The sequence below is a fragment of the Leopardus geoffroyi genome, chromosome B3, assembly GCF_018350155.1.
Source record: "Leopardus geoffroyi isolate Oge1 chromosome B3, O.geoffroyi_Oge1_pat1.0, whole genome shotgun sequence".
NCBI classification, from domain to species: domain Eukaryota; kingdom Metazoa; phylum Chordata; class Mammalia; order Carnivora; family Felidae; genus Leopardus; species Leopardus geoffroyi.
Window position 1 is genome coordinate 138,841,006 of NC_059337.1, and position 24,582 is coordinate 138,865,587.

General features: G+C 54.6%; 1 protein-coding gene across 2 annotated transcripts in view; it reads left to right on the top strand.

The window, feature by feature from the left end:
• CB3H14orf132 (chromosome B3 C14orf132 homolog) overlaps positions 1 to 11,948 on the top strand; it is a 58,685-nt gene extending 46,737 nt beyond the window's left edge. For both annotated transcript variants that reach the window (XM_045451989.1, XM_045451988.1), the window contains one exon: positions 5,881 to 11,948. In XM_045451989.1, coding sequence (XP_045307945.1) covers positions 5,881 to 6,105 — 225 coding nt within the window. In that variant the 3' untranslated portion in view covers positions 6,106 to 11,948. The remainder of the gene's footprint in view (positions 1 to 5,880) is intronic.
• The last annotated feature ends 12,634 nt before the right edge of the window (positions 11,949 to 24,582 follow it).

Genomic DNA, 24,582 nt, shown 5'->3' on the forward strand with positions numbered 1-24,582 from the left:
CAGCTCAGGTCATGATCTCACAGTTCGTGAGTCTGAGCCCCTAGTCTGCGCTGACAGCCTGCTTGGGATTCTCTCTCTCCCTCTCTCTCTCCGCCCCTCCCCTGCTCACACACGCTCTTTCCCTTTCTCTCTCTCTCTCTCTCTCAAAATAAATAACATAAACTTTAAAAAATAAATAAAAAATAAATTAAAAAACTTTAAAAAATAAAAAAAGTAACAGACACCCAGATGCTCAGTGACCAGAAGAAGCTATTTAATATTTCAGTACGTTTGCTCATCTTTTCTTGTGATAAAGTAGGACAGACAAAACCTATCTCCTTTGCCCCCAACCCTTTTCTCTGAGGCAACAGCCATGGTGAGTCTGACTTGTATGTTCGCAATTCATGTTCCTACCTTGACTTCGTATGTGTGGATCCATGCATAACACAGAGTATTCTGTAGGCATGTTTTTAATTTCAAGGAGGGTATCTGAGTCTCTCTTGTGACCTGTCTTTCCCCCTGCAGAAAGCATATGGCACCTGTTCGCAGCCCCCTTTAACGGGGCAGTTTGGTGTTTTCCCTGTGTTGTGGTGAGAATCTAGAGCCTCGGACAGGTTAAGAAATGGGCCTGGAACACCCAACCAGGAGATGTTGGCTCTAGGCTGACTCTCAGCCTGCCCTCAGAATTCTTGGCTGATGGTTCTGGAATTCGTTCGTTCACCAAATATTTTTTGAGCACCTGCTCTGTTCCAGGCACTGGGGATACTGTGGGAAATAGGGAGGGTCCCTGCCTTCCTGGAAGTTACAATCAAGAAGCACAGCCTTTATTGGGAACACTGACCTTGAACATGGACCTGTCTTGGTGTCCCCTCCTCCACGAGCCAACAGATTTTTTTTTTTTCTGACCCGGACGTGACCATCTCCTCTGACGGGGAAACGAGCCCCCTGCTCCTCCAGCCCCTGCCCTGCCCTGTGTCACCCTGATTGGGATTGTGACTCAGCAACATGATGCACAGGTTCTGTTCTGCCTCCGTGGCCTCTCTCTTCTGCAGGGTTTGAACCTAGGAGCCTTAACACCCACGTCGAATTGCAACAGGTGAAATATCTAATAATGATGGTTTCCAAACCTCACCCAAGGGTTCCGTTCCCAGGGGGCCAGGGACTACGCCTGCCCACTGGTGTGAGAAGGGCCCCGTTGCCCCCGGGGGTGTGGGGGCAGCATCTCCAGGGGACCTTCCAGATGCTTCTCTGACCACCTGCTTCGGGGGTGACTCCAGCCACACCACCCCTCACTCTGACCATGAGCCCTCCCGGATGTCTCTTCCCAACTTCCAAATGATGCAGTAGAGGCTGACCTTTTTGGTTGTTTGTTTGTTTTCTCTTCACGAGATTTTGCCATTGAGACCTGTTTTCGTGTCTGTCCCGGCACTTAGCATGGAGAATCTGTTTTACAAAGGAAAACAACATCAGAAGAAGAACCAAACACCCGAGACAGAGGGAGTAAATGACATTGCTGGCCGAACCTGGAACACCTCTCGGCCTAAACATAAGTTGGGGAGCAGGGGGGCTGCCTGCTGCACCTGCAGATTAGAGTCGGATTAATTGATCGCATAAATGCACACGACTGGCGATGCCAGGCTCCCCATCCCCTCCCTTCAGCTTCAGCAGCTGGAGAAGCGATGCGTGTAATGCTCCCGGTTCCGAATTTCTACAAGAACGATAAAAGGAGAGGTATGAGGATTTACTGAGTGACTATCGTGCACCACGTTTTATCGTACTTGATTTTATTCCCTCCTCGCAAGAATCCTGCTGCCTCCACTGAAGATAAGGAATTATCTTCGTTACTTACAGGCAAGTGGGTTAAGGGACTACCCCCCCCCCCAGCTCTGTTACACGTGATGAAGCAGGATTCACCCCTGAGTCTTTCGAGCCCCAGAACCCGCCCTTGGCCCCACACTCTGAGGTAGCAGCATCCATGGGACACCGGCCGTGCTGAGCTGACTGTCACGGCAGGTGCAGGGCCGGGAGGGGGCTCACCCCGTGGAGGAGGCACTGTCCCGCCGCTGGGGTCTCTGGGACCAGGTTTATGATGTACAGCCCAGGGCCGGGGCGGGGCAGGGGGGCTTCTGCTGACTTCAGTTCACTAATTCCATTTGGTCGTACTCGTCGCCTTGTCTGTGTTAAGAAGGGGGCTGAGGGAGCTGGAGATGAATAGGTCGTATGCCTGCCTTCCAGAAGAGTTCCCTGGTAGTGGGAGCCCGAGCTGCAGTTAGGTGAGCCTCTGGGTGCATCCCCTTACAGGGCAAAGAGACTCTGCAGGTGTGTTTAAGGTCAAGGGCCCTGCGATCAGAGACGATCCTGGCTTATCCAGCAGAGCCCAGTGTGATCACTGGGGTCCTCACACGAGGGAAGCCGGAGGGTCAGAGTTTGGAAGGACCCCACGCTGCAGGCTTGGGAGACAGAGGAAGGGGCTGACGTGGGAGCTGGGTGCAGCAGGAGCACAGGTGACACGTTGAGCGAGGCCAGTGAGACCTGTGTCCCAGACCTCCGACCTCCAGGCCTCCAAGCTACTGAGCATGCGGCGACTCGTTAAGGCCGCCGTGGGAAGCTGACACAGGCACAGTAAATGCGTGCAGGGGGCCAGCGCGCAAGAAGGGGTGCAGGGTGGAGGGGCGCTGGGCCGAGAGCCAGCGGACGGCAGCGGCCGCCGGGCCGGGTGCCGGTGGCGGGCAGGGCCGGTCCGCCTGGGGCTGCTCTCTCTTCCCCCCACAGGAGCTCCCACCACCTTCCCCCTTTTCTCCAGGGATTTGATGAAAATACCCATTGAGCTGGTGCTCCCTGAGAGAGGCGAGGGGGGCACAGGCCTCCCCCGAGGCCGCAGCAGGATGGGAGAGCAGTTGGGGGTGCAGTCTGCCCGGAAACCCAGCAGGGCCCTGGGGGGGGGGGAAGAGGGACGGACAGGTGGCCAGTGGGGACACTGGGATGTGGGTTAACTGCGGGGTAGAGCGGGCTCAGGGGAGGCGCATCGGGAGGCAGAAAGTGCAGCTTCCCGCCCTGGCCGCAGCCTCGCTGTCTAAGAGGCCACCAGCAGAGAGTGTCCGTGGCCTCACCTCAGCCCTGCTTCCGCTGTGGGCGGTCAGAGGAAGACACTAGAGAAGGTGGGCCCCCTGGGGCGGCTGGGGCGCCAGCCGCCGCAGGGAGGGCAGCAGGACCCCGCCGCCCTCCATACCTGGCAGATGGCAGGTGGAAGGGGGAGATGCCAGACACGCCATTGTCCTGGCAGTGACATCTGTTTGTCCCAGTTGAGAGAGGCTGTCATTCGTCAGTCCGTGAAAAGGCATTTATTAGGCACCACTGTGTGCCAGGCCCGTGCAAGGCTCCAGAGACTCCGTGATGAGAGTAAGCAGATCTGGTCCGGCCTCCCGGAGCTTCTAGGCCACTGGGTCTTGGGACGGGTGGCCATGAGGACAGGACGGGGTCTTGGGGGCACGCGGGAAGGAGGGCTCCAGTGGAGAGGACCGGTGGCTGAGCTCTAAAGCAGGAATGGATTTAATGGGAAGGCCCTGGACCCAGGGCTGCCCTGCTTCACCAGCCCCTCAGCCCCCCTTAGGCTGCCTCTGCCTGAGCCGGCTGCAGCCCATCCCCTCTGTCACCTGCTTGGGAGCAAGGGAGGTCACAGCTCTCTTACTGAAACGCTTAGTTGTATTTTTCATAGAATGTGTGTCAACTGTGATTTCATTTGCGTTCATCATTATAGTCATTAACATATACTAAATGTGTTCATTTAACTCAGTATGTTAATTTAACATCCTGCTAAACCATAACACATGCACACGTATGTAAATGCAGCGCTGGGCTGCACCGTGAACACGCCCGTGTAACCACTGGCCCCCGAGGCTCGGCCCCTGGCCTGTCCCGAGATCCCCAGTCCCCCTCCTGTCACTACACCCCTCAGGCTGACGGCTGGAGGGTCCCCACCCCAATAAAGGACAGAGCTGTGTTACGGATGAAACGCCGAGCTCCTCTGAGCCCATAGAAGCTTCTGGGATCCGGGTGGGCCAAGCACAGAGCTGCCTGAAGGTGGCCTCCCTGTGGGGATCCTGATGGCTTATTCCAAGCAGATGTTCTGCCTTTCGTGTTCCCTCTCCATCTTCCTCCGGGGTCATCCCCCGGCTGGAGTGTGGGCCCGTGAAAGCAGGGGCCTCATCTGTCTTGCTCACCACTGGATCCAGAGTCAGGAACTGGGACACCTAATTAATACACCCCTCATATGTATTTGTCAGGTGAGTGGCCAAGTGAAATGGCCCCCGATTTGCTCCCCTGTGGCCCGAGTCTTCCTGGGGTCAGTGACCTTTACGTCTCCAAGCCCTAACGTGGAGTCAGACCCCGGAGTCGGGGCAGCTGCGTGCAGGGCAGGAAGCACCGGGCTCCATAGCCAGACTGGCTCTCAGCGCTGACTCCACCATGAAATAGTGCTGCAGTCTTGACCTCTGCTTACCCACCTGTGAAAGGGGGATATCGGGATACCTCCAACAGGTTAGCTGAGTGATTAAATGAAACGTGTATTGAAGGAAGGCTCCAATGTTCATTCACTCGGGTGCCATCCAAAACAAACACTATGGGCCTAATAGTTGCCTGAGCCAACCCTGGAACCTAAGGCACATCTGCCCTTGGAGTGATCTGCAAGGCCTGGACCTCGGTTTCCTGGGCTGAAGCAGGGAGGGGTCTCTCCGTGGCAGGGTGGAGGGTCGGCACCTCCCCACCCCCAGCCTGGAGCCTTTACTCCGATCTCTGGGGTGCCCACATGTCGGCGTCCTCATGTGCGAGGCTTTGGGAAGAATCGCTCTTCTGGGGAATGTGTCCCTGTGTACCAGAAGCTCTGAAGTATCCGTCCACATTGACTCAGAAGTTCCACAGCTGGGAGGCCACCCCCAATAAATGAAAATGCACGAACAAGCATGTTTGTACCCCCAGATGTACGTACGGGATGTTTCTCAGTGCATTATTCATAATAGGGGGGAAAGGGGTGCCTGGGTGGTTCCGTCAGTTGAGCGTCCGACTTCGGCTCAGGTCACGATCTCGCGGTTCGTGGGCTCGAGCCCCGCGTCGGGCTCTGTACTGATGGCTCAGAGCCTGGAGCCTGCTTCGGATTCTGTGTCTCCGTCTCTCTGCCCCTCCCCCACTCGCGCTTTGTCCCTCTCGGTCTCAAAAACAAACATAAAACAAATTTTATAATAGGAAAAAAAAAGAAATTCCTAAATCGCCAACCATAGGGGAATGGTTAAATTATGGCTTGTATTTGTGGTAGAATAAGATACAACGGTTAAAATGGTACCTCAATGGACCTTTTATACAGGAGCGTAAAACCGCACGTTTAAACACGTTCTCTCTGCCTCGCACACACACGTACACACTCACACAGAAAAAAGATTCAAAAGAAAAATACCGCAGCGTTGACAGGGATTGTCCTAAAGCGGGGAGGCGGGCTCTTCATTTTTTTCTTTATCCTCTCGACGGTTTCCGTAATGTTCTGTGCTGAGCATCATGACTTCACAATGAGAAGAGGAAGGAAGATTTACAATCCAGGCTGGTGTGGAGGGCGTGGCCTTTAGAAGGGGCGTGGCCTTTGGATGGGGCGTGGCCTTTAGATGGGGCGTGGTTTCTGGAGGGCCGGTCTGAGTCCCGCTGATTGCCAGCAGCCGTGGTGGGCTGCCCCCTCTCCCGCCTCCCCCGCGGCTGTGCGCCTTGACGCTTCCATCCGCGAAATGGGCATGAGGGTGTCTGCCTCCAGGCATCGCTGTCAGTACTAACTTTTATAGGTGAGAATGGGCACTGCCAATGATAGCAAACGCAAGGAGAGCCCCGTGGGCCCGGGCTAACTCTCTCTCTCCCTCTCCGCAGCTGCCCATGATGGGAGGCGCCTTCATGGACTCGCCCAACGAGGACTTCAGCACGGAGTACTCTCTCTTTAACTCCTCCACCAACGTCCATGCGGCCTCCAACGGCCAGGGCCAGCCGGAGGAGCCTCCGCGGTCCTCCAACGACGCGGTCTTACTCTGGATTGCCATCATAGCGACACTGGGGAACATTGTGGTGGTTGGGGTGGTGTATGCCTTCACCTTCTGAGCTTCGGGGTGCCCGCGGGCCCCAGGCCGGCTCACCCCGCGCGGCGCTCGCAGCAGGGCATGGCTTTGCTCAGAGCACCGTCGCCGTTGGCCTTGGGCTGTGCCCACGTTCTGGAGCCGGGAGTTCTGACCAGGGGCGCGGCACCAGGGTCAGCCACCGTGCGTCAGGAATTTCCCCAAGCGGCCCCGATCGCCCACGTTCTATGCGGTGGTCCAGCTGATCCAGAAAACATGGGCGTGTGAGTTTCCAGTCCCCCCTGGGGGCGGGACGGGGCTGAGCCTTGGAGGAGCAAATTGGGGAATTCTTGAAACTGCATTCCAGGAACGTGAGACCCAAAGGAACAGCCAGTCAGGTTTGAAATACGGACATGGTCGATCGCTGGCCGGGGGGAAGTAATCACACACGTGTCTTGTTTTTATGCCAACTTTTCACACCTGGTATGTCCAGTGCCAGGAAGGAGCTGCCCTCAGAACTGGAGCGTTCCTGGAACGGCCTTGGTTTCCCACTCGGCCCTTTGGAATATTGGCTGTGGTCACCTGCGCCATAGAACGTTCCCACTTGACTTGGAGGGGGCACCTCTGTCACCAGTCATGTGTCCCCTTTCAAGACCCAGATGCATCAGGAAACCCAAGGACAGGTAGGATTTCCTGGGGCGGAGGGACGGGGGCCGGTATCTCCTGGACAGACTTTCTCTTATTTAAAACCAGAAGAAACGCCTTTAATCTTTAGATCTGCCAAGTAGTCGCATCTTCAGACACCCGCACGAAGATGCTTTCCTCTCTGAGAAATCACGGAATTTTACATCGCAGGCTCACACACACCTGATCTTCTGATGGATGTGACCACGCCCGGAGGTTACAGGGTGGATTCCTGGTGGGGGGTCAGAGCAGGAGGGACATTTCCTGACTCGGCTCAGGGCTCGGGGCTCTCTCAGCCCCCCACAAAGCAGTCTCTTAAGCAAACTCCTGCTTCTCAGCTGCCCTGGGGGAGAACGCCCAGAGGTTCTGGAAGCTGTGTGCGAGGCAGGCGGGGTGCTCAGACACCCGTGGTTTACTCTCGGCGTGGCTCCCACGTTCTGTTGCAAGGCATGACTGCGCTCCGTCTGGGTCAGTCCCCTTGGGTTCTTCCAGATCAGTGGCTGAGGGGGGGCTTGGCAAGCAAGGGAACCCCCACGCGATGGGACGTGCCGTGGGGACGGGGCAGCGTGGGGAAGGGCTCGCTCTTCTGTCGTTAGGAGAGGCCCCTGCGTGGTTCTCCCTTTCCCAGGCAGCACCCCTGTGCCGACCAGAGTGGGAGAGGCTCCCCTGCGGGCTCTCCCGGGCCAAGCGTGACTGTCTCCCTCTCCCTGTGCTGCACAAAAATGAATGGCATACGCCCCATCCTCCGTGGCTGAGAAACTGGAAAGACTGGGTAAGAAGCCGTAGTACCGTTTGGGGACCATCGCAAACGGGCTGGACGTGTCCCTGTGGTCTCAGGAGAAATGAGTGTTCCTGATAACAGGCAAAGGGACATCTCAGCTGTCCAGAGGCAGCCACTCACTCGTCTGGGAGGCTGGCGCTGAGCCGCTGTGATAACGGGATTACCGGCCCGACCTCCAGACGGCCGCCAACTCTTATGAGCCACATCTGTCACCGCAGCCACGCACGCGTCCGTGAATGCTTCGGCTCAAGTGGAGGCCATGAGCGCGGAGAGCTGGAATGACCTTTGCAGAGAAGGAGAAGGGATGTGGGACCTTCTGCCTGGGCTCGTTCCGGGGTCACGGACAGGGCTGTGCTCTCCGCAGGGCCGGGCCGGGCTGGGTGGCGAGCTGTCGCGTGCCCATCACCCCCGCTGCCTCTCCAGCAGACCCCTCCCTGTCTGGGGCCCCCACGTCCACCCCATGAGCAAGGTCTTTCTTGTAGACCGGTGTCTTCATAAGAACCCAAGGAGGAGGTCCAGAGCCAGAGGTCCAAGGCTAGGAGGTCACTCCAGCCCAGACGTCCTGATGCCTCACCTTCTGACCCCACGTCCTCGGGGGAGCCTACAGCCCTGAGAAGAGGCAGGCGACCTCTCCCTGTTCCCCAAAGGGCCTGTGGCGAGGGCAGGGGAGAGAGGGTTCTGGGCCCCGTGATGGGGAAGGAAGGGAGCGTGTGGCCCCAGCTCTTAAGAAAGACCTGGTATCCGGGAGAGCCCTGGCAGGCCGGGTGTTTTCTGGATAATTCTGGGCGCAGGGATCTCCCCCCACGAAGGCTTTCTTCCCCTCTGGCATAAACGCCGGTTAAATTCAACTTTCAAGAATTTCTCTCCGTTCAGCATCAGGGCCACAGACACAAGGCCACGAGCGTTAGGGCCCATCTTGTCCAAACTTCGCATTCTGTGATGACAGTGATTTGCTCAGGGTCACTCTTCTCAGTCGCCTGTGGTGTTTTTCTTTGTGCGTGTGTTTTTTTCCACCATCACTTCAACAACGAGGATAGATGTGCATGTGAACGTCCAATGAAAGGTGAAGGACAGATTTCCAGCCAGAGAGTGTGCTGTCCTGTCCCTCCTGCCCTATGTAGCTGGGTTCTGTCTTAGATGTGGGGTAACGGGCAGGAGGCACTGGGTGAGCGTTGTGTCCAGGCGCCATGCTGATTCAATCCGTACGTGTTCAATCCGTACGGTTACCTTACGGCCTCATGGCTCCAGTACATAGATATGGAACCAGAAGCTCAGAGGAGTTTGCCCAAGGCCACACAGCACGAAGGTGACAAGCTGGGATTGGAGTCTGGACCATCCGGCTTTAAAGCCAGCCTCTTTTCTGCCACGCCATGCCGCCGTCGGAGGCTGGCACCTGCAGGGCGCATTTGAACCAGGCTCTGGGTCTACAGAGGCCATTCCCCGGGGTCCCATGTCATCGCGTGGTGTGGGCCGGCTCTGGCCTCTTCCACAGGTAGAAGTCTGACCGTCCTCAGAACGGGGCACGCTCGTCCCCTGCCCATTGCCGGCTCTCTGCTCAAGCTTCAGGGATGGTAGTCCCTGTTGCCTGCTCTCCTGTCTAAAGTTGAGCGCACGTCTTTTTATGTGGCCGTGGAAATTTCCAGAGAGCAGCTTTCTTGGGACCATGCAGAAGGACCCCGGCCAAGACCTGGAGTCCGACAGAGGGCCCACACGAGGAGTGAGGTGCCGACCGCCGGGATTGCCGAGGAGAGGTGGGATGGTCTGTGTTGCCGGAAGAGGCTCCAGCCCAGGCTCAGTCATTCTGTCAAGGCCCAGGGCTGTCCCGGGGAGGAGGGACAGAGGCTCCTGTCGCTGACCCCAGGCTGGAGCTCCTGTTCTGGCTTCTCCTGGGTGACTCGATGAGCCCACCTTGACTCGATGAGCCAGCGCTGAGAAAGAAGGGGCTTGCCTCTTCAGTAACTGCTCTTCAGGGAAGAGGTCCTGCCTTTGCTAGAATGTTCTTCATGCTTGGCCTTCCACGTCTCCCCATCTCCCCCCTGCAAGCCACAGGTGTCCCACACTTGTGTTTGTTTGTATGTGGGACACTTCACTGAGCAGAGTAACACCTGCTTTAGGAGGTCTTGAGCCACTGTCACCGGAGCTTTGGAGGAGAGGCCAGAAGGCACTTCAGGCAGGTGCATCCCAAGGGCATCCCACCTCCCGTGTGGGCCTGGGCAAGATGATCGCCCTGCCATCCCTCCCTTCCCCATGAGGTCAAGGTTAAGAGGCAAGCGATACTCCCCTGACCTCCCCTAACCACCCCCCCCCAGAGAGAGAGACAGTTATATCTCCCTTAAGGTCCCCGGGATCCAAGGGAGAAAGTTAGGAGGGCAGGCCACTTGGTTGGAGAGGCAGTAGGCCGTTTTCCAGCCTGTTCTAAATGGAGAGCTTGGATGTGGCCAGACCACTAGCAAATGTGGGAATCCCTCCCTGGAGACTGGAAAGACTCCACCGTCGTCTGCCCTGCTCCCCGATTCCTTCCAGACAAATGTCATGTTTCTTCAGCGTGACCTTCTTTCGTCATTAATAGTGGTACTATTAATAATTATTATCCTTACTGTTGTCACTTCTTGTGCACCTTTTCCTTGTGCTGTGCTCTGTTTGTATCCCATTCACTTCTCAAATCACCCCTTGGGGGCAAAAGTGAGGTGCAGAGAAGTACGCATTAGTCATTGTCCCATTCTTCTGTTGAGAAAACTGAGGCCAGGCTAATGTGCCTGAGAACCCACATCTAGAGAGCTGTGATTCAGATGCAACTCTATTGGCTCTCCAGGCTGGGTAGTTAACCCTGTGTCTCCTTGCATGCACATACTCTATGGGGAGCTCCCTGGAAGGGACCATCCCAGGATGGGGGGCTCTGAGGCTGGGGCTGTGTGGGTCCCGGATAGCAGACTTTCAAGTGTAGGTGTTGGAAAGGGGCAGGAGAATGCACATGTGTTCGTCAGTCTCAGAAGCTCACAGTGGTCACGAGGCATCAGAGAGCCTCCCATCAGGATCCGTAATATTTGGAAGGGCAACTGGGGCCACGTGGTCACTGAATGGAGACCTGGCAAGTATCCAGCTGCCTGGTCCAGGGCACCACCTCCCGGCGTGCTGTGCATTCACCGGGGAGTACAGGGGTGGCCCTGGACGTGAGCTCCAGCCCCAGGACAGGCATCATGCTGTCACCTGTTACCGGGCCCCTGCACCATGTCCTGGCGAGTGCCCTTTGACCATCGCCAGAGCAAGCCCTAGGTGGGCTGGACTGCCGTGACCCCGGGACAGCCAAGGAGCTGTGCTCAGGGGGCCAGAGGGGGCAGTCAGAGCCTGAATGTTCTGTGTTGGCCTGCCCCACCGGCCCCTGGCCTCAGTCATTCAGTGACAGGGACGCAGGACAGGCTGGCTGAGCTGAGTGCTTGCGAGCCCAGAGGGACAGAGTTCATAATCTCTGATCGGAAAAAGGAGCCTCTCCAAGAAATTCAGGTCGTCGGAATTAAACAGATGTTCCCAGAAAGTCCCTTCTGAGATTAGACCTTGGGCATTTTCTTGTCCCTTCTTTTTTTGGGGGGGGAGGGGTGCGACAGGGGACAAAATAGTGCAAACCACAGTGACTGGAGAGAGGAGTGATTCCCCCAGTGAGAAAAGGGGAGCTGTCGGGAGTGTGATTGAATGGTCGAAGGTATGTAACATCGGCTACATAAATTTTGGGATGTAAGTCTGTGATGTTTGTTCTGAGTCACTGTGAAAGGCATCATATTCTATCAAGATGGGCAACAAAGGCAGAGGAAGCCCTTGGAGAGGCTGGAAGGGCCGCACGGTGCCTGGGACGAACCCTGCACCCATCTTTAGGCCAAGGTGCAGACATGTGCGTGCCCAGAACAGTCCATTCAGCTGCATAATAAGGTTCATTCTCTGCTTCCGGGTCCTTTTGCAGGCTGACTTTCCGCCTCCCCAGAGGGAGGTCTGAGACCCCTCCTGCCTCGGGAGTAAATCCCAACAAGGTAGATTTGCAGGGAACTTGTGTGTTGTGGCGCTTCGGGAAATCCAGAGCCCTTATTCCTCCCCGAGCCCCCTCCATGTGGCTAGGCAGCCACCAAGTGACCCCAGTGTCTGTCCCAAACCGAGCGTCGGAGAAGCTTGGGAGAGTTTGCCGGGTCAGGCTGGTCGGCACGCGAGCGGGGTCTTGAGCCCAGGGCATCTATGTAGCAAAGTTGCTGAACCATAATTAGGCCAGCGGTTCTCAACCTCAGAAAATTCTGTCCTCCAGGGGACCTTTGGCCTGGAGACAAATGTCGGGAGACATTTTTGTTTATCACAACTTGGTGGGGGGTGGTGTTCTACTGGCCTCTGGTGGATAGAACCAGGGGTGCTGCTGAACAACCCCCCACACACACACCCCCAGTAACGAAGAATTAATGATCTGACCCCAAAATACGAACAGTGCTGAGGTGGGGAAACCCAGCACTGGGCCATACTGTCTCTGAATCCAAAACTATGGGTGTTTTCCAAAGCTCCACGTTTCCCCATCTGTGAGTCATGGCATAAATCAGAGCTCCTCTGGGCAACTGCAGTGATCGTGGCTGCTGCCCCAAGTTCAGACAGTCCCGGCCAAGGGCAGTGATCCACAGTCAAGCAAGTCTTCTGTGTCGCCATGGACGCTCCGTTCCCACCGTCCCGGGTTTTCGCGGGGAGACTCCGCTTGGATAGAGGAAACCCTACAAAGTGGATGGTAGGGTCGGGCTGAACTTGTCCCGGTAACTTTGGTCTCCGGGACCTTGAGGGACCTGACCGCTCACCGATGCATCTGAGAAGCATTGCTGAGGAGGGGAGGGGGAGGGGGGAAGTTTAGAAGGGATGGATGGATACAGAGGGGCTGCCTAACAGCCTTTGAGCAAACCCACACCTTACCTTGCCTTTGACCCTTTTCCACGTGCCCCACCCCGTTTCCCCCAGTTGAAGGCATAGGAACACTTTCTACTATTCAAAGTTTTACAGAGACCTTATTCTTGCAACTGGCCGCTCTCCGGGTACCAACTCTTCACGCAGAGAGAACCGGAAACGTTTCTGTGTCTTACTGACGTTTTCATAATCAACCTGTAAGTAGTTTACTTAATAGAAAGGTATTTTAACTATTCTTGTAATCCTTTGCTACTCAACCCCCCTGGTTTCGCGACGAGATCACTAACTTTTCCTACGGTGAAAAGGCGATTTCTTAACGGAGGCCTTCAGTGTGCTCTTTTGCTTAAAAATATCTAACCGTGATTGATGGATGTAAAAAATGTGGCTGTGGGATCGTGCCCTTTTGACTGTTAGCACCGTTACTCTTGTCAGTTTCTATTATCATTAAAAAAAGGAGAAAAAACTTGAACTTCTAAGTGTCTGACTCCAACCTGGGCGTTAAGCTGAAGGATCCTAGACGGTGTCACCTCCACTCTGGTGCTCCTTCTGCCCCACCTGAGGCAGGATGACCCCCTCCTCCCTGCACCCCTCCCCAGTCTCCCCAGCCTCACCCCGGTAACAGATCCCAGAAGCTGCATTCGCTTACCCATCGGTAACCCTCCCCCTGTGAGCCCTCCCAGAGCCGGTGGATCCTGCTCAGCTTTTGAATTCCCTGCACCTCACGCGGTGCCTGGCTCACGGCGAGCACCCAGCAGGCATTCAGGGAATGAATGAATGATATCCGCAAGACCAGCCCAAATACATCTCAACACAACACGGGACAGTGGGTATGCACTTAGTTTCATTCATTCACTGATAGCAGCAAACATAGGGCACTTACTAGGTGTTCTGTGAAGGTCTGAGCTCGTTACCTACATAGGAACTTGCTTTGTCTCCACAACAACCATACATCGTAGGTACTATTGTCATGCTGTTTATGTGTCTACGGATGAGGAAACTGAGGCAGGGAGAGGTTCCTTGCCCAAGGCCATGTAGCTGGTGAGTGGCAGGACCGGGACCGGAATCCGGCTGGGCTCAGAGTCCATATTCTAAAGGCTGTAAAATGTCCCCTAGACGTTTGTTGAGAACCAGCTGCTCTGGAGGCCATGTGCCAGGAGCAGGGGTGCTGGGCCAAATGAGCAGCCTCTGCCCTGGAGCAGGTTTGAGGGGAGAGGGGTCCGGATAATGTCACTGTCAGGTGTTATGTGCCGAAATGATAAGGGGCCAAGTGTTGGGTCCTGCACCAGGGTCCCTTCTGAAGGATCCGTATCAGGCCCCAAAGGAGGTCCACCGTGGTGGCCAGGACCCCACTGAGGCAGGAACAGTGCAAGGGGCTAATTGGATCAATGGCTTAGGCAATAGCTGGGACCCAAAGCCCTGGATCCCAGCTTAAAGTCTGGCCCTCCTAAAAGGTAGGAGCAGTCTACCTCGGGGACAAGTGCAGGGAGGGGCAAGCCAGTCAAAAGATCCATGGGTCAAGGGTCAAAGGTTTTATGACCAAGAAATCTTGGGCTGCAGACCTCACCTGCTGCCCGCCTTGATAGCCTTGGACCGGGTCCAGCTCCTCTGGTCCCTCTGCAGGCAGCAAGACCCTGGACCTTCGGGGTTCCCGGTGCATCATCCACTCCCAGGCCCAGCCACCTCGTCCATGGGACCCAATGTAAAATGAAAATGTGGGGCTCTTCTTGTCCAACGTTATTGAGAATTTCAAGATGGCGGGGCACCTGGGTGGCTCAGATGGTTAAGCATCCGACTTTGGCTCAGGTCATGATCTCCTGGTTTGTGGCTTCAGGCCCTGGAGCCTGCTTTGGATCCCGTGTCTCCCTCTCTCTCTCTCTCTCTCTGCCCCTCCCCCGCTCCTGCTCTGTCGCTCTCTCTCTCTCTCTCAAAAATAAACATTAAAAAAATTTTTTTTTAATAAAAAGGTTTTCAAGATGGGCATCAAACCAAGCATACGGACCTTCTGAATGTGGGGACCTGGGTGACTGCACAGGTCACATGCCCACGAAGCGACTCTTGGCCATTGCTGCTCTGAACCATGTGGCCAAGGAAAGTAAGGGGTAGATTAACACTCCATGCCACCCCATGCGACCTTCTCTCCTAGGATCTTTTTATTTATTTTATTTCTTTAATGTTTTTACTTATTTTTGAGAGAGAGAGAGAGAGCTCGCGAGAGTGAGCACAAGTGGGGGAGGGGCAGAGAGAGAGGGAGACAAAGACTCTGAAGCAGGCTCCAGGCTCTGAGCTGTTAGCACAGAGCCCAACGCGGGGCTCGAAGCCACAAACACGCGAGATCCTGACCTGAGCCGAAGTCCGATGCTTAACTGACTAAGCCACCCAGGCGCACCATCTCTTAGGATGCTTTTTAGAGGGATTAATGTTGGCTACAATGGAAGAGGCAGAAAGCTCCAGAAAACGTTCCCTTTCCTGCATGCAAGCTCCTTTTGCAATGTGACTGTTCAGTCCCCCCATCCCGAGGTGGGGCCTGTCTTCTCCCCAACATCTGACTCTCTGGGCTGACCTGGTGACCCATGTCGACCAAAAGGCTTTGGCAGGACTGACTTTGGTCGAGTCCTGGGCATAGGCCTCAAGACAACGTGCAGTTTCCTGTCTTAGTGACTTTGGAATCCTGCAGAGTCAAGGCTAGCCTGCCGGGTGAGGAGAGCCCAGGCCCTGGCCATCCCTCTGGGCCAGCTGACAGCCGCAGGGAAGTGAACCAAGGGACGGGAGACGTCCAAGGAAAAGAAGGCATCGCACAGCATTGAGCACTGCACAGGGCTCCCTAGGCACCAAGTAAAGCCAAATAGATCACCGAGGGCTGCCTGGAGGAGGCAAGACTCTACCTGGCGTGGTATCTAAAGAAGCCGGTGCACAGCAGAGAGGTGCGTGGGCGCTGGGGGGTTGGGAGGCCAGGCTGGAGCCTGGAGTTCAAGGCAGTAATGGGGAGAAGGCTGATAAGCAGATAAAGCCAGCTCAAAGGGGCCCCGAATGGCCGGGTGGGGAGGCAGGGTGGACAGCGGGCCACTCTGAGCTGCACCATGCAGGGCTGGTCTTTGGAGTAGAAGGGACACCGCGTCTGGAACAGGAAGGCAGCGAGGAAGCTGGGGAGTGACTCTTGATTCTGCCTCTCAAACCACCTCCTCCAGCTGTCTTCCTGGGACCACACCCTGTCCCCGACTTGGACAGGGTCTTCCCCTGGGTCTTTCTCCCCCATCCGATAGCCCGCAAAGATGGCAGGGGCGTTCACATGGCCAGCAGACAACGTTCTCAAGATTGATGAGGCATATGACTTTGGAGTAACAAAGCCAGCAGCAAGGTTTTCCACGAAAAGACTGTGGCAGCCACAGCACAGCATGGCCTGTATTTATGGTTTTGTTTTTTTTTTTAAGTTTATTTATTTATTTTGAGGGGGAGGGCAGAGAGAGGTAGAGAGAGAATCCCAGACAGGCTCCTCTCTGCTGGCACAGAGCCGGACGGAGGGCTCGAACCCACGAACCGTGAGATCGCGATCAGGGCTGAAGTCAAGAGTCCTATGGTCAACTGAGTGAGCCACCCAGGCGCCCCTGTATTTGTGTTTTATTTTTTTTTTTAATATGAAATTTATTGTCAAATTGGTTTCCATACAACAGCCAGTGCTCATCCCAACAGGTGCCCTCCTCAATGCCCATCACCCGTTTTCCCCTCTCCCTTGTCCCCCCCATCAACCCTCAGTTTGTTCTCAGTTTTTAAGAGTCTCATGCTTTGGCTCCCTCCCTCTCTAGCCTCTTTTTTTTTTCCTTCCCCTCCCCCATGGACTTCTGTTAAGTTTCTCAGGATCCACTGTATTTGTGTTTTAAGAGGCCCCTGCCAGGCCACCCACACAGAAAACGTGCCCCGCCCCCCACCTCCCCTGCTGGTGTTTCTACTACATTCTTGGTTTTACAAATTTGCTTTGTAAATACCTACGTTTGCATTCTGTTGGCCAGCTGCCAATCAACCCGGATATTTTGATGGTTGGAGATGGGTCCCCTGGCTCAGAATGTCAACGTGCAATATGGGGCCCGCAAAAGAATTGGCCGGTTGCTGAGTTGGGGGGGGGGGGCAGATGTGCTCCCTTCTCCTGGATAATAAGCCAGCCTGTCACCTTTGGCTCACCCTCCGCACGAGTGTGAGAGCAGATGCGAGGAAAGACGCACTGCCCTTGGGTGCCCGGGGAGGGGGTGGGGGGATGGCCATTGCCAACACCACCCCTGGAGCTGGCTGAGCCTGGAGGGGAGGAGGGAGAAGAGGAGGAGGAGGAGGGGAGGGATGGTTCCCGGGATGGTGGAGGGCCGCCTAGGAATTCTGGAGCCTGGCCTGTTTGCATCTCCGAAGCCTGCCCTCCCTGCTGATTTTTCCTTTGGCCTGGGCAGGCCTCTAAGTGCTCAGGTCCCTGCAGAGTGCTGGCTTGACCAGGGCAGCAGAAATGGCAGGATGATTAAAATTTATTCAAGCTAGGCTGCGGGGTGGCGGGGGCGGGGGGAGGGGGGTGCCTCTTCTGCAAACAACACAAATAACATTAACCACCATGGTAACCGCACTCGCTCGCTCGCACTCCCAGGGTGCTGTCCTCAGGGTCTGCAAAGCTCTTTCCAAGCCGGCTTTGATTCTCCAACTGGGGGCTGCCTCCCAACCTGTGTCTGGGCTGAGCTCTGAGATGCGCTAGGGGAGCAAGGCAGGACCCCAACCCTTGGAATTTCCTGGGTGATAGGAACTTCTTTCATTCAAAGAAGGTAACTTTGGTGGGGGCTGGTCACCAAAAAGCCCATGATGGACGGAGGCCTGGAACTTTCGACCCCAGCCCCGTTGTCTGGCGGTAGATGAGCCGTCTTGCTCGAAGTAGCCGCTGCAAAACCCCAAACTGCAGGACGGAGAGAACGTCCGGCTCGAGGAACACACCCACATTCCAGAGGGTGATGCACCCCAAACCCCGCGGGGATGGGAGCACCAGGACCCTCCCAGCCTTGGTCTAAGCTCCTCTTTACCTGGCTGTTCACCCGTATCCTCTGGGACGTGTAAACCTAGCCAAGTGTTCCCCTGCCTTCTGTGAGCTGTTCTAGCAAATCCTCAAACCCGAGGAAGGTGCCGTGGGAGCCCCCACTTACGGCGGGTCAGACACAAGCGCGGGGATCCTGGGGACCACCTGACGTGGGGGCCCTCCGGTGGGTGGGCCTGAGCCCGTAGGCCTCCGGGCGGTGAGGGTCAGAACGAAATGAAAGCCCAGGCCACTCCGTCGGTGTCCGAGAGTCGGAGACATGGTCGGCGTGTTATTTGACGGCAGGAGTGTTGTGCACAGAGGAACAGTTTTCCCTCAATAGCATGGAACGGTGATGAAGGTTTGGAGGAAAATAAAGCGAGTCCGGCTGGAGTGAAGGGGCACACAGTTTGGGGGAAGGTTGTCGGTCAGGAACCTGGCAGAGATTCACAAGGCCCAGCAGAGTAAGTTCAAGTGTGAGAACCCAGTATATTGGGTAACCACGGACAGCCAGGCAGCCAGAAGCAGATTTGTGCAGGGGTGACAAGAGGGAGCAGGGAAGGGGGGCGGTGAGCGCGTGGGGGGGGCTCAGAGGGACTCAGGAGTGAACAAGTAAGAAGGAGGGTCCGTGGGTATGGGGTGCGTCCAGCTGTGTCTGAAAGCTGGCGAGTCTATAAATAAAGTCTACCCTCCCGCAGAGACGGGGAGACAGAGGCCCTGTCCTTCCCCACGATTACATTTTACGCGAATGGCTCTTGGGCCCTTGAGGAAAGGCCCGCCTGAGTTTTGGGCTGCTCAGAGACAGAGGGAGGATTCACAGTCTAACAGAGTCAACGAGATTGTAATAACTTTGCATAGTCAACAACATTGTAAAAAATCAACACTTGGGGCGCCTGGGTGGCGCAGTCGGTTAAGCGTCCGACTTCAGCCAGGTCACGATCTCGCGGTCCGTGAGTTCGAGCCCCGCGTCGGGCTCTGGGCTGATGGCTCAGAGCCTGGAGCCTGTTTCCGATTCTGTGTCTCCCTCTCTCGGCCCCTCCCCTGTTCATGCTCTGTCTCTCTCTGTCCCAAAACTAAATAAACGTTGAAAAAAAAATTAAAAAAAAAAAAAAATCAACACTTATTTTGGTGGGTCTAGAGTGGTAGTTAGACTTGTCCAATCACTGTCTTGTGCACTTGAAACTTGTCTAATATAGTATGCTAAGTATAGTCTAATTAAATTCTAAAAAGAAAAGTGAACTCAAATCTGCTTTTTCGCTCAGTATTACATGGTTGAGATTTAACTCAATAAATCTGACTTTAGTTTGTTCGTGTAATTGACATAGATTATTCTCATTCATTTGTTGTCTGTGCACAATTTGTCCGTTGTCCCACTGGGGAGCATTTAGGTTAAGTTCACATATTTTTGCAATAAAAAATGATGCTGCGATGAACAAAAACAACAAAAAGCCCCTCACCCTTTTCTTTCATAAATGCTCCTGAGCAAAGGAGGTCGGGGGCCCTGTGTCAGGTGTAGGCTGGAAAGACAGGAAATTCTCTCGACAGCCTAGAGCTTTCCCAGACGGGAACTCAGAGGGGGCTGGGGCCTCCCGGGGACGGGCCTCGGGCTGCTCGATGCCACCCACGTCCCTCGGTGCTGGGGCTCGGACGGAGGCACCAAGTGCCGGGAGAACTATTTGCTGTTCTCGAACCCTCTGTTCCCAGGGGACACATGTGGTGGCTGCTCAGCCTAAGATGACAGTTCGAACGACGACCCAAGGTGCCCAGGCCACCCTGCGGAGCCCGGTGGCGAAGAGAGTTTTGTCCTCAGCTCCTTACAAAGTGTGGTCTTGTCCCAGAAGTGCCTTTGGAGACAGCATCATTCACGTATCCGCTCCTTCGTCCCGCGAGCACTCACGGAGCTTCCAAGCTGAGCTGGACACACAGGAATACGGCCTGGCCCTTGCCCCCAAGGCACCCACTGTCCAGTCTTGAAGTCCCACCCAGAGACATGACCGTGTGACGTGCCCCAGCCCTCCCCCCAGATGGAGCCTCTGAAGGCACCTTATTACCAGCAGGGGTCCACATGTGCGTAAGACACGGCAGGGGACTGCTGTCCTTGGTGGGTGCCCAGGAGACGCCCCTCACCTTGCTGGCCCCTTCTAAGAGGAGAGGACAGCCCTGGATGACTCCCGCAGGTGTCCCTGGGCCCCCCTGGCTCCACTGCTGGGTTCTGAGGCAAACGTGTGCCGATCTCGGACTGCCCAGCATCCACCGTCCCTCCTTTGAGCACCCCATCCCTGATGGCACTGCCCTCCTTTGAGCACCCCATCTTCTTTTGGGGAGCCACCCTCTCCATCTGTGTGCCCGGTTCATCTCAGGCTCCCTGACCACAGTGAGTATGTGCAGGGTGGGCACGCGGCTCTAGCCCAGTCCACGGTGACATGTTACCTCCTGGCCCCAGTGACTGGGTCGGGGACGGTTAGGTGACCAAGTGCAGACGGGCAGAATGATCCCTTGACTTGTATGGGAATACCAAGAAAAGACTCTGCTCCATAGGGGATCATGAAGACATGAGCCTGCCTTGGCCCACTGCCACCTTGCCCCCACAAGAAGAACCATTTAAGAATGAAGCAGATGGGGCGCCTGGGTGGCGCAGTCGGTTAAGCGTCCGACTTCAGCCAGGTCACGATCTCGCGGTCCGTGAGTTCGAGCCCCGCGTCGGGCTCTGGGCTGATGGCTCAGAGCCTGGAGCCTGTTTCCGATTCTGTGTCTCCCTCTCTCTCTGCCCCTCCCCCGTTCATGCTCTGTCTCTCTCTGTCCCAAAAATAAATAAACTTTGAAAAAAATTAAAAAAAAAAAAAAAAAAAAAAAGAATGAAGCAGAGGGCACAAAGCCCAGAGATGGAAAGAAAGATTGGTTCCTGATGGGTCTGACTGGACTCCTGGATCAAGCCACACCTGAAGGCTGACCCGTGGGATTCTCAGTTACCATGAGCTAATAAATTCCCTGTATGTCTGAACCAGTTTGAACTGGGTTTCCGCCCCTTGAAATGGTCTTCACTGACACTCTCTCAGTGCACTCTGACCTTTCACCCCCATGACGGTTGGCCCACCAACTGATAAGGTGATAAGCTCTAGGGCCCCATCCCATTCAACATCAACCATGTTGGGCTCCCTTGCCTTGCTGCCACCTCGATCCCTTTCTGCTCCCACCGCTCCCCCACCCCCGCCCACCCCTGGGGGCTTGCACGCTGAGTCTGACCACAGATGCAGCTTTTCTGGCTTGACATGTAGCCCCTGGCCTTGATCTTATCCGTTGGCCTCTGAACACCCCAGGTACTGCCCACCAATGAGTCCCAGCACCTAGGACCTGACCTTGGTATCCCTTTGGGCCAGGCCCCCACATAATAACAACCTATCAGTGCCCTCCCTCTTTTGTTTTCTTACCGGTAGAGTGTTGCAGGGGGTGGAGGGGGGCAGCCCCAATACGACGCCATGTAATTATTGTTGCTTTGGGGAACCTAACATGCGCAGCACTCTCCAGAGTTTTTTGGCATACCTTTTTTTTTAATGTTTATTTATTTTGGAGACAGAGACAGAGCGTGAGCAGGGGAAGGACAGAAAAAGAGGGAGACACAGAATCCGAAGCAGGCTCCAGGCTCTGAGCTGTCAGCACAGAGCCCCACGCGGGGCTGGAACTCATGAACCGCGAGATCATGACCTGAGCCGAAGTCCGACGCTTAACTGACTGAGCTACCCAGGCGCCCCTGGGGCGGCCCTTAACCAGTGACTGATGGGTGCCACTCCTTTGCTTCTAAAGGGCTGCAACTTAACCTGTCCCAGCTCCCTGCAGGATCAGGCTGAGGCTGCCCTCTGCAGGGCATTGCCTGAAACTGCTACCCTGACTTCACCCTCTGCCCTTCATTATCTTCCTCCAACCTCTCCACCTCTCCCCAGAAGCACTTCCTGGATAAATCACGTGCCTGTGAACCTGGTCTCGGGTCTGTTCCTGGGGAATACATCTAAAGCAATCACCCTAACCTCCCCGAGACCTAGATACGTTCATCTCCATTTTACAGACGGGAAAGCTGAAGTTCAGAGAGGTTAGGTGACTTGTCCAATGTCACACAGCCCGTTCAAACCCAGTCCTTCCGGACCCCACAACCCAAGCTGCCCCTTCCGCCATTGATTGATTAGACACCCAAAGCTGTCACCAGCAGTCAGTCCTCATAAGCTAGACTTCAGTGTGCTCTCTCCCGTCGCATCATGCGTGCGCTGCTTCGGGTCTGCAGGCACGGGCTGACCTCCAGCTTCATTTTCATGGCCAGAGCCTTAGTCAGGGGGGCGCTCTGTGGCCCGGAGTCATTATGGAACTCTACCATAAGCAGCCACAGCCCCTCAGGTCATCCCTCTTCTCCCCTTGACTGTGTCCATCCTTTTTCTTGCTTTGTGAGTCAGTAGTATGGATCCCGAGGTAGAAACTGTCCATCCTAGCACAGTTGAAGAGGGCCGATACGGAGAGGTTGTCACAGGAGAGGTTGTCACAGGATCCAAGCACAACTGTAACTGCTTCCCAGGCATAAAGATGCTCCTTAGAGGCATCAGTGTTGAAACCTAATCTTTAGCTTGTAGATATGAACCGTCCTGTAGGTATGAACAAATGCTCACCCAGCATCTATTCTGTGGCCTGGCACACTGCGAGTAGAAGCCAGGGAGTCGACCTGTATTAGGTGCCTGTGCTATTTCTAAAACCCACCAAGCGAGAATGATAGATCGTCAATATACAGCTGCCCCTGGAACAACACAGGGGTTAGGGGCGCCAACCCCACACACAGATGAAAATCCGCATATAACTTATTTTATTTTTACATTTTTTTAAATGTTTATTTATTTTTGAGAGAGAGAGAGAGAGTGCAAGCGGGGAGGGGGCAGAGAGACAGGGAGACACAGAATCCGAAGCAGGCTCCGGGCTCTCAGCTGTCAGCATAGAGCCTAATGTGGGACTCGAACTCACGAACCGTGAGATCATGACCTGAGCCGAAGTCGGACGCCTAACTGACTGAGCCCCCCAGGCGCCACCAAAAAAATCCACATATAACTTCTGACTCCCCGAAAACTTAACTACTAAGAGCCTACCGTTTACAGAGCCTATCAATGAACACATATTTTGTATGTTATGTGCATTATATACACTGCATTCTTACAATAAAGTGAGCTAAGGAAGAGAAAACATTATTAAGAAAATCGTAAGGAAGAGAAAGGACATGGGCAGTACCGTATTTAGCGAAAAAAATCTGCCTCTCAGATTCAAACCACACAATTCAAACCCGTGTTGTTTAAGGGTCTGCTAGTCTAGGATTTGCTAATCTTACCACACTCTTTCGCTGTGCACAGATAGGGAAACCAAAGGGATTAAATATTCAATTAACGTAAAGCTTGAAATCAGATACTTTACGGTAAAGGGCATTCAATTTACGAAGGCCAAAGCGCTGATATTATAGATTTGCTGTAAAGAACATTAGAAGTTTTAATTTTCTGTGTTTAAAAGCTACCTAAGGAAACTTGTTTCCATTAACTTAGGGGTGGGGGGAATATGCTTGTTACAAAGCCACTTACAAAGATTTCCTTGGGTCCACCCAAGACGGAGGGTTACTTTGTTTCCAGGCGGGGAGGAGAGAGGAGGAAGGAGCAGTATTTGGTGACTAGGAAGACAAAAATACAGTGTCATTGCTTTGGGCGCGGAGCACAGGAAAACCCTTGTTGTGGGATAGGAGTCTCCTTCCCAGGGGGAAGGGAGTATGTGTGTGTGTCTGCACCTATGTTGACACTCACTCTTCTTCTTTTTTTTATTTTTAATTTTTTTTTTAACGTTTATTTTTGAGACAGAGAGAGAGAGAGCATGAACAGGGAGGGGCAGAGAGAGAGGGAGACACAGAATCTGAAACAGGCTCCAGGCTCTGAGCGGTCAGCACAGAGCCCAGAGCCCGACGCGGGGCTCGAACTCATGGACCGTGAGATCATGACCTGAGCTGAAGTCGGACGCTTAACCGACCAAGCCACCCAGGCGCCCCTTATTTTTAATTTTTTTTTAATTTTTTTTTAACGTTTTATTTTTTAAACCGAGATTTGGATTTTACTTTTTTTAACATGTATCTATTTTAATTTAAATTTTAGTTAACATACAGTGCAATAATCGTTTCCGACGCTCACGTTTCACCTCCCTGGAAACCCATTCAAAATCCTGCTTTGCCCAGAAAACTCTGGTGCGTGAATTCATTCCCAAAAATTGTCCCCAGGGGGCGCCATGACAGGCCTCGACCAGCAGGGGGCAGTGTGGCGTTAGGAATAAACCGGCCCGCGCAGCCCACTGGGCGGGGACTGTTAGAAACCCCGCCTACAGGAAGCACCTGGGGAAGCCGAGATGGTACTTTTCAGGAGGTCATGTTCCCGAACAGGGAGGAGCCCTAAACCGCAGAGGAAATTGATCAAAACTTCCTTGTATGCGGCCAGATCCCGCCCCACAAAATGAATGCCCTAGGGGAGCTGAAGCCGGGGTCCCAACCGGTGGGCAGAGGCCCAAACCCAGCCCTCAGACCTCTTCCCATGGACCTGGGCCTGGCTCTGGTTTGTGTTAATAAATCTCGGGACGTACAGGCAGCAAAACACACAGATCGTACCTGTGCGGTTCGATGAATTTTCACAGATTCATCACACCCACGAACCCAAGGACTCAGGTCAAGAGGACCAACATTCTCAGCTCATCCAGAAACCCCTTCAGCCCGTGCAGGATTTATTGTAAAATTCATTTTTGCTGGTTGCCAAGAGCCACAGCAATAGAAAATCCAGATTCCTGGGCAAAATGAAAATATCCACATGGGGCTGCTGGCACACTGGGGTGGGGGGAGGTGAGGTTGGCCGCAGGCACTAAAGGAGGTGTGGACTTGTTAGCTCATGTCAGGCCTAGGCAGAGGGGTCCCTGTCCTCGGCCCCACCTTTTAAAGGGCACCTCCCTGTCCTCCTCTACATGGCCCTTCCTGTAGGGCAGGGAGCCTGAGAAGCCACGGGTACACGCATGTCCATAAGGACCCTTCCCTCTGTCTTCAAGACCAAACTTTACTACTCAGGACC